The 9214-nt window shown below is 45.6% G+C and overlaps 1 protein-coding gene across 1 annotated transcript; it reads right to left on the bottom strand.

The window, feature by feature from the left end:
- Nucleotides 1-758: 758 nt before the first annotated feature.
- Casp14 (caspase 14) lies at nucleotides 759-8927 on the bottom strand. The gene is made up of 7 exons (XM_085690737.2): nucleotides 8747-8927; nucleotides 6360-6430; nucleotides 4911-5060; nucleotides 4585-4810; nucleotides 3919-4035; nucleotides 3656-3759; nucleotides 759-3105 (listed from the first exon to the last, which is right to left on the bottom strand). Exons 2-7 carry the CDS (start codon nucleotides 6384-6386, stop codon nucleotides 3001-3003), a joined length of 729 nt encoding a protein of 242 aa, XP_085546863.1. The 5' UTR covers nucleotides 6387-6430; nucleotides 8747-8927; the 3' UTR covers nucleotides 759-3000.
- Between the last annotated feature and the right edge of the window lie 287 nt (nucleotides 8928-9214).

Raw genomic sequence — 9214 nt, 5'->3', positions numbered from 1 at the left:
GAACATGCATGGCCGTTGTCCCCATTAACTCACTGCTGCTATGATCACCTGCACAAGACTGAGTCAAGATCATCAGTATTCTAACAGGCATCGCTAATTGAACTCAGTGTGTTTTTAACAGAAAAATAAAAAGGAGAAGACACGAAGGGGAATGTCTTGGGGGATCCTGAGGAGAGATCAGTGGGCAGTGAGAGTTGGGTTGTATATGAGCAAGATACATTGTCTACATAGGTGAAATTTTCAAAGAATAAATAAAAGTGATACTACTTTAAAATCTCCTTAAATGTGAATGACTATGCATGCCAATAGGCAGATTTTAACTTCCTGGATGCTGAGAAGTGAAAAATTTGAGGATATGTCTGAATTCTGTAGGAGTGAAGGTATGATCTGCTATGTCATGTCGCTATGGGCACCAGAAGAGGAAGCATGGTATGTCTGTTAAGTATTTATGTTCCTATAACAAGATGATCTCCAGCATGTAGCTTAGACAAGGCATGATAGTATGCCCAGATAGTCCTCTGGAAACATTCTGCACATTAAAAATACATACCGTATAGCCATCTGGCACTGAAGTGTGACCTGTAATTTTATAAATCCTAACACATCTTCTTGTATGTGAGAGACAGGTCCTGAATCTCTGCTTATTGTAGACACACATGAGAAGTAACTAGCCATGGGGAGGCGGGTGGGGAGAAATGAAACCTATCACTCTTTCTATCTTTCCCACAAGTTAGGCTCAAAGCAAAGATACTAACACATTTCTTGCCAAGTTTGACAACTGTTTATTGAATACTCATTACGCCAGTCAAAGATTGCTTCCTGTCCTCCAACAAAAGAAATTATAGAACTTTTTCATGGGTAAGAGGCAGCATAAACTAGAAGGAGTATAGGAGTGGAGTAAGTGGTTAGGGGAGGCGGTGGGAAAAAGGGAGGAGAAGAGGCGGATACATGGGAGTCCTAAGCCTGGAGAAATGGTGATTGGGCAGAGGCACAGAGGCGGGGACAAGGAGAGGCTGCTAGAATTTCTGGGAGAACGAATTCCTAGCAGAGGAGATGAATTTATCTGAGGCCTTATTGGGTTGGATCACAAAAACTCAGAAAACACAGATGTGGGGTTTGACTTTGATCTCTGAGTAGCAGTGTTCTTTGTTTCTCCTTGAGGCATCCAGAGACACCTCTTTCTTAGAAATGAGTACTGAGGAAGTGGGGTCATTGCTATGACAGAGCTGACCATGTGGCTTTTATGCTTTGGACAGGTTTTGTGGGAAGAATGTGAAAGCTTTGGGTTGGAAATGCCACTGAATCCTGGAAACAGAGCTGATAGGTAACTTAGACAGTTGAGGCCTAGTTTCTGGGGTTCAGAAGAGGAACAAAGTCTCATCAGGAGCAGAGACGTTTTGTAGATATTTTGGCTAAGAATGTGTGTGTGTGTGTGTGTGTGTGTGTGTGTGTGCGTGCTGGTTATGCTGGGGCTGAAGAAACCGCTGTGATGGTGACTGTCTAAGAGGTCAACACAACTTTCATGGCACCTCCTTCCCAGGGACAGGCCTTTTGGAATAAGGTTACTAGCTGGAGGAGAGGAGCTACTCAAATCCTTTAGGGCCCAGAAGTTTATGTTAGTGTGATTGTTTCACGCTCCAGTTCTGTGATTTTGAAGAGAATGTTTATTCTATGATGTTACTAGCTGTGCACTTCCTGCCTTGACTTCCCCATAACGACAAATTGTAAACCAAGCATGAGAAACTTGGGTGTGATAACTAGATAGCTTTGGACTCTAAGCAACAGGCCTGCTCCTACAGGTTGTGCAGAGAGATGAGGAAGGATTCTAGCCGCCACAGAGTTGAAATCATCCAGGCTGAACCTTGAGTCTGCTAGGGAAGAGAAGAGAGACAGGTGCAACAGCCATTTCAAAATCAGCTGGAGGGATGTGAGGGGTGTATGAACCATGGTCAGAATTCCCAGGCCAGGTCAAGAGGGGGAGGAAGTCAGGCAAGCTTGGGAAAAGGAACCAGAAAGAAAGAAAGACCCCCCTTTTCTTTCTTTCTTTCTTTCTTTCTTTCTTTCTTTCTTTCTTTCTTTCTTTCTTTCTTTCTTTCTTTCTTTCTTTCTTTCCTTATTATGTATACAATATCCTGTCTGTGTGTGTATGTCTGCAGGCCAGAAGAGGGCACCAGACCTCATTACAGATGGTTGTGAGCCACCATGTGGTTGCCGGGAATTGAACTCAGGATGCTCTTAACCACTGAGCCATCTCTCCAGCCCCCATTTCTTTCTTTCTTTCTTTCTTTCTTTCTTTCTTTCTTTCTTTCTTTCTTTCTTTCTTTCTTCCTTCCTTCCTTCCTTCCTTTCTTTTTTTTTTTTTTTTGAGACAGGGTTTCTCTGTGTAGCCCTGGCTGTCCTGGAGCCCACTCTGTAGACCAGGTTGGCCTCAAACTCACAGAGATCTTCCTGCCTCTACCTCCCTTGTGCTGAGATTAAAGGTGTGAACCCTACTGCTGGACTGAAAAGTCCCATCTTAAACTGTGAGTTTTCACAATGACAGACATGTCAGTAAAATCATGAAACATATACTTGAAAGACAATATGGCTGATCTATCTTCCAGCCTAGTGCCCAAATCCCACAGTGATGACCTTAGCTGGAGGGAGTTTCTAGTACTTGTTCAGTAAGTTCCTCCCTTTCAAGTAGGAGTAACTATTTTTGTATGAGTCATAGGAGGAAGAGGAAGGCTTAGTGAGACAAAGGGAGTGGAAGGTTAGCTATAAAAAGGCAATCTGAGTCTTCGGTAACTGATGTAGGGGGTCCAGCCTGAGGAAGGTGATGTTAATGTTGCTGGTAATATATGCTTTGCTTTGTCTGACTTGCTCTAAAAAGAGACATGGATAAAAGGGTGTGATGAACGAGGAATCCAGCAGCAATCTTTGAGGAATGTTGGTGGCTGTCTCTAAACAGCTGTGTGGGCAGAGAGAACACCTGCAGCAACACTGCCATTGCCCTTGCTTTTACTGCAAGTAGAGAGCCTTCCGGAGGGTGCTTTGGATTTCAGGGTTCACTTTCCTTGGTTTTCCTTCCTGAATCACCTCCATCTCTGCCATGCGTCGGGTTACCTGCAACAATAGGCGTGGTCAGCTTCGGGGACTGGGCTTCTGGGGAGCTGGTGTCATGAGAGCATGGATGAGGATGCAGAGAAGGGTTGGTGGGTATCCATGTCTCGAGACAGTAATTGTCCTCTGGTATTCTATAATTTCCATGGAATCACTGGTTAGCTGGTTTGTATGTGTGTCTATATGTGTATATATGTTCCTGTCGTGCATGTGAGAGTTATCTGAGAGAGGTGGTGACATTGGAGTGTCTTCTTTCATAATGTTTTATTGAGGTAGGGTTTCTCATTGAATTAGTACTTCACCAATTTGGATAGATTCTCTGAGCCCCCACCATGCACAAACATGCACGCACATCCACCCATCCCTACATATGTGTGCCTACACACATGCATACCAAATACAAATACATGAAAAAAAACACCTACCTTAAGATCCATCCCCATGCATGGTGAGCTTGGGAGCCCCAATATGTTTGTATAAAGATGGGGGGCATAGGGAAAGGCTGAGAGGGGCTCAGCCTGGGTAGGGGTCCCAGATGACTCAGCTGCCTTACCTCTTCCAGCAACACTGTGATGGGTCCTGTATTGTTTGTAAACACATCTGTCAGGATCTGGATGAAGGCAGAGCCTTTCTCGTCATGTCTATAGGAGAGGTAACCTGCAAAAATCAGAGAACTGAGTTTGGAGAAATCTTTAGAGCAGAGGGGGCCCTGGGAGAGGGTGACTTCCTGAAGGAAAAGTTCAGGGGTCAGGCATGCTGGTCGTAGGCCATGGGAGGGGCAGCACCAGCCTCCCCAGGCCAGCTGCGACCTCATACCCTCTACCGTGGAGAAGATGTGGAGGGTGTCCGTATAGGTTGGGATGGTTTGGGGTTTGCTCTTCATGACCGCAGCAACCTGCTCTCCACCCATTTCTTCACCGGGGTCTCTGTGCTCTGAAACCAAGGGGCAGCAGAAGAAAAAGTCAAGGAGAAAAGTGGGACAGAGAGAAGGTTGTAGAGCAAGCTGGTTGCATGCTGGGTCCAGCTGGGGTCCCGAGTCTGGGACCAACCTGGATGAAAACAGACCCTGGGCTGGAGAGATGACTCAGTGGTTAAGAACATTTGTTGCTCTTGCAGAGGACCAAAAATCAGTTTTCAGGGCCCATGTAGCTTCAACTCCAGGGAACTGCACCCTTTTCTGGCCTCCTTAATTACCTACAGTCACCCATGTACATACTTACACACACACACACACACACACACACACACACACACACACACACAAAACTAAAAATAAAATAAATCTTAAAAGTACATGGACTCAGCTGGGCATGATGATGTAAGCCTATAACCTCAGCTTTTGGAAAACCAAGGCAGGAAGAACATAAATTTGAAGGTAGCCTGGACTACATAATGAGTTCCAGGCTAGCTTGGGATACATAGTGAGACTTTGTCTGAATACCCTTTCACCAAAGAAGAAGAATGTGGTACCCCAGTCCTCACCTCCTCTGCAGGCCTGAATGATGTACACTTTCGGCTTGCCTCTCAGGGCCTTGCAGTTCTTGTTGTTCAAGACATCAAAAAGGTCCTCCAGTCTCACCATCTTCTCATCTTCTCCCTTGAGGAGGCCTTCCTCTCCATGCGCCATGAGCACCACAAAGGCACAGCTGACGGGCTCTTCCCTGTCATCTATGGTCTCCTGAAATTTTTCCAACTCTTCCAGGAATTGCTTGGAGGAAGAGGAATGAGCAGGCTCAGATAGGTGCCGTGAGGCCTACCTTTCTGGTCCTACCCCCTTTCTTCCTGCCCTGGAGCTAGCAACTCAGTACCTCAGCAGTGGGATCTGACTTCATGGTGCTTTCAAATTTTAGGTGATGGAACATGCGACTCAGGGCATCCATGTCTTCCTCAGAACCCTCCCGGGCTTTGGTGACACACAGTGTCAGAGCCAGGCGGTCGCCCGTCATATCATATCTTTCCTAGAGCAGAGAGAGACATAGGAAGACAAAAACAGTGCAACGAAGCCTAAGGTTAGGGTTGGCAGCTAAAACAAAAGGGACCTGTGTCACTCAAACTTCACTTCCAAGGTTGTCTTTGTGGTACTGGGAATTGAACCCAAGGCCTTCCTTCTACTAGACCCATGCTCTAACATTGAGCTGTATTTTCAGGCCCTGACACTCAGATAAAAAGCCAGTAAGTATGGAGGCACCTATCCAACCATGGGAATCACACTGGTGATTCCATACCCGTGAACATGTTAGTGGATTATTACACACATAAAAGAGAACATAAGTTGGGAGGGAACATGTTGGGGGAAATATGATGGGAGTTGGGGGAGGAATAGGGGTGGATATGATCATGTTTCATTCTATACATGTATGAAATTCTCAAATAATAAAAATACAAACAACAAAAACAAACAAAATAAATATTTAGTGTAAGCATTTCCCAAATATTTCAGGTATATACTTAGACAACAAAACCATTTATTACTGATGTGGAATTCAAATTCACCTGAGTACCTCCTATTTGCATTCCTCAAGTATGACAACCCGGCCTTGAGTCTAAATTCAGTTTGCAGATATAAGTGAGTGCATGCATGTAGGGGTGGAGATTGGAGTGGGTGGGATTTTGAAGGTCATCTCCAGTGGTCACATCTGGTGGGCTTGGCTCTCTCCTGGTCCTTCCTGGGCTCCTTCCAGATGGAGCTCTGAGGAGGTCAGTGTGGTCTGACTGTAACATCTGTCACCTCGTTGACCTTCAGGGATTAATTAAGCTGATCTGGCTGGCTCAGTAGATGTCCCCGTCCTCCCTCGCTATGTCAGTGTGTCCTTCCTGAAACTGTGCACTCAGTCAAAGAGGAAGGCCTTCCCTGATTGACACTTAGGTCAAAAGTGAGTGAGTAACTGCGCTCCCCTGCTAGAACTTTCAAACAAGTCACCAAAGTTCACGGTGCTCTGAGGAATTTTGCATTTCTTGCTCACTTGTAGAAGCCTCAGAATGTCTAAAGCCATGACTGGGATCCTATCTTGTGTCATCTGAGAAAGAATGGTATTGGGGGTCAGTTTTTCGTTTTTGAAGAGAAGCAGTTGACTGAGAATCAAAGTGGTAAGAGTTTAGGTCTTGGAAGCAGATGTAGCTGGGTTCCTTCTCCCTTTCTTCAACTTGGATTCTATCGCTGGGTCTGCATATTTTTTGGTCATCCTTTTATTGTTTCTGAAACACGAAATTTCCCACCACTTTCCCACATCCCCATCCTTTCTGGTGCCCTCACCCACCGCATTCAAGGGTCGAGGACCGCTCATCTTTCTTAGATTCCAAGTTTGGCTTTCAGCCCGGCTGTCTTGTTCTGGAAGAAAGAGAATATAGGTAGAAAGTCTCTGTAGAAATATTGAGGGGACTGGGTGGCAGATTGACATGTCTACTTTGGGCTACTGAAACTGAATAGGAAAGTTTCTATATGGTCAGACTGGGCAAGATCTGAGTCCCTGGAGTGTGTTCTTTCTAGAATCACAATATGATGGAGTATTTCATCAATGCTATTATAGGCCCATCAAAACCGGTATCTCTTGCCTTTAATTACAGCACTCAAGAGGTAGAGGTAGGCAGATCTCTATGAGTTCAAGGTCAGTCTAGTGTACACAGTGAGTTCCAGGACAGCCAGGGTGGTTACACAGAGAAATCCTGTCTCAAAAACCCAAAGGGGAGAGAAAAAGAAAATAAAAGGAAAGTAGGCATCTGTCTGGAACCCTGCTTTTTTCCTCCAGAACAATCTCCTGACTGTGCTGGGGAAGACTCTTCCTCCCCAGGACTGATGATCAGGCAAATAGTTCACGTATCCCTCCATTTATACTAAGGGATGACTGGCTGGGGACAATTCAGGGTTAACCTAAATGGAGAATTCCAATGAAGTAAGGGCCGTCTTGGCACTGTCCTGGTGACTCTCTCATCTGAGGTCAGTCTCTCTCTCCTTTGCCTTGAGAGCGAGCGTTTGCCAGCAGTCTTCAACCTCTTCTCCGAGTCCTGTCTTGCACTCTGGCAAAGTGAAGGATGTCTGGCACGCCCTGGGCCTTTCCTCACACTTCTGTATCAGACTGGAATTCTTATGATTGGAGTGACATAATGTCTGCTATGCCTTCTCTCCATTGCATCTCTTCTGCCTACCTACCAATCCACCTGTCCATCCACCATCCAGCATGTATCTATTCATCTTCTCATTTATACATCCATTCATGAATCCACCAATTACTTTCTGAGCATTTATTCATCAACTCATCCATCCATCCTTCCATCCATCCATCCTTCCATCCATCCATCCATCATCCATACAGTTTTATATCCAATGGTCCAACTGTGCACTCATCTCTCAGTTACTCTCCTTTCAACCATCAATCATCCATCTATTTATTTATACACCAACTGCCAATCTATTAGTTGCCTTTATGCCAATCCATCCTCTCCCCTGTGCATCTGACTCTCTACTCCTTCACTCATAAAGGACATGTTTCCTGACAGTTTCTCTTTTATGTATTAAGCACGGGGAAGACATTACATCAGATAGACTTTCTCTTTGCTCTTGTGTAGGTCTATAACAGATATGAACATCAAATCCCTTTCTCTCCTATGATGACAACACACACACACACACACACACACACACACACACACACACACACACATGCCATAAGGAAAGAGGAGCCAAATGCTATGACTGAAAGTGATGGGAACGCAGCTTTGAACCCAGACTCAGCGGACCCTGCTCCTACCTGTCATTGTCTAAAACTTAAGCATCTCACTCCCTCTCTGAGATCCGGGTTTTTACACCTGGAAAGACAGGACCTGGGAATAGCACTAAGTAGTTGAATAGTAAAGGCAAAGTAAGGCAGGCTCCATGATCCTTACTTGCCTCCTGGGTGTGCCGCTCCCTTCTCTGCCTGTTTATACTTGCATTACAGCAGTGTGTGTTTTTTACAAACTACGCATTGAATATCGCTTTAAACATCTTCATGATTACATGTATGTAAAAAGATTGCAAGACAGATGTATTGACTGGAAAAACAAACTTTACAAGCAATATCTCATACTTTATAAAATATTAGATTCCTTCGACTAGATCAAAGAAAATGACACAAATAGAAAGCAGCAGGGTTTCCTGACTCTTACTCCCATGGTTGACACTGGCAGCTGAGCTGTTTTCACGACCAAAGCCTGACGTCTTTATCCGTGTTTCCATCAGGGCTGACAGTGTGGGTGGAGAGGCAGTGTTGAGGAGAATGTGTTGAGCAAACAAATAACAAACAAGCGAACAGATGAGAAAAGGCCTGTGTAGACATATGGAAGAATGGATAGAGATTTCTTCAGTTCTTCCAGAACAGAATGGGCAAAGGAGGAGAGAGAGAGAAAGAGAGTGAGAGAGAGAGACAGACAGACAGACAGACACACAGACAGAGAGACAGACACACATACACACAGAGAGAGAGGGAGACAGAGAGAGAGAGAGGAAGGGAGAGAGACAGAGAGAGAGAGAGGGAAAGAGACACAGAGAGAGACAGAGAGGGAGAGAGAGAGAGGGAGGGAGGGAGGGAGACACACAGAGAGACAGACAGACAGAGAGAGAGATAAAGAGATAAGAGAGAGAACATTAAGTGGCTGGCAAACCCCTCACCAGCCGCAGAAGCAGGTGCTCCTGAGGGTCAGGCTCTGGCTTGTCTGTCTCCAAACTGCTGATGCTGCGCTGTCACCCAGGAGGAGTTAGACTCATGTGCTGCTCTCTGAGAAGGGGCAGACACAGAGAGATCTTCCTAGGTTTCTCCTGAGATCCTGCCTGTGATCTGGAGCGGTGCAAGCCCTGTCCCTTTATTGCCAGTGAGATTTCTATCACTCAAGAAGCCTGGTGACGAGAGGGCCACACCCTTAGCAGGAGGTGTGGAAATAGAATCAAACGCCCATGGAATGGATGAGAGCGTGATGGCATGTCACAGCTGACGCCCCCCTCTGCCTAGGTGTCCGAAGCATAGCATCCAAATGAGAGAAATCACAGGTCCTCCGCTCACCGCCCTGGGTTCAGCTAAAGTCCTTATTAATGTGTGATCTCTATCATTAAGCCCAATTCATTCATTCCACCCCTTATCAG

Source organism: Myodes glareolus, chromosome 6 (assembly GCF_982192425.1).
Source record: "Myodes glareolus chromosome 6, mMyoGla1.1, whole genome shotgun sequence".
NCBI lineage: Eukaryota > Metazoa > Chordata > Mammalia > Rodentia > Cricetidae > Myodes > Myodes glareolus.
The sequence above is the reverse complement of the archived record's forward strand: the minus strand, read 5'-3'. Positions and strand labels throughout refer to the sequence as shown.

Excerpts from the sequence above, each read along its gene's own strand:
- Casp14 (XM_085690737.2), bottom strand. The coding sequence starts at position 6,386 with ATGAGCGGTCCTCGACCCTTGAATGCG. Across the intron at positions 4,036-4,584 it reads CATTCAGGCCTGCAGAGGAG|AGCACAGAGACCCCGGTGAA; the intron begins GTGAGGACTGGG and ends CCTTGGTTTCAG. Across the intron at positions 3,106-3,655 it reads TCACAGTGTTGCTGGAAGAG|GTAACCCGACGCATGGCAGA; the intron begins GTAAGGCAGCTG and ends CTATTGTTGCAG.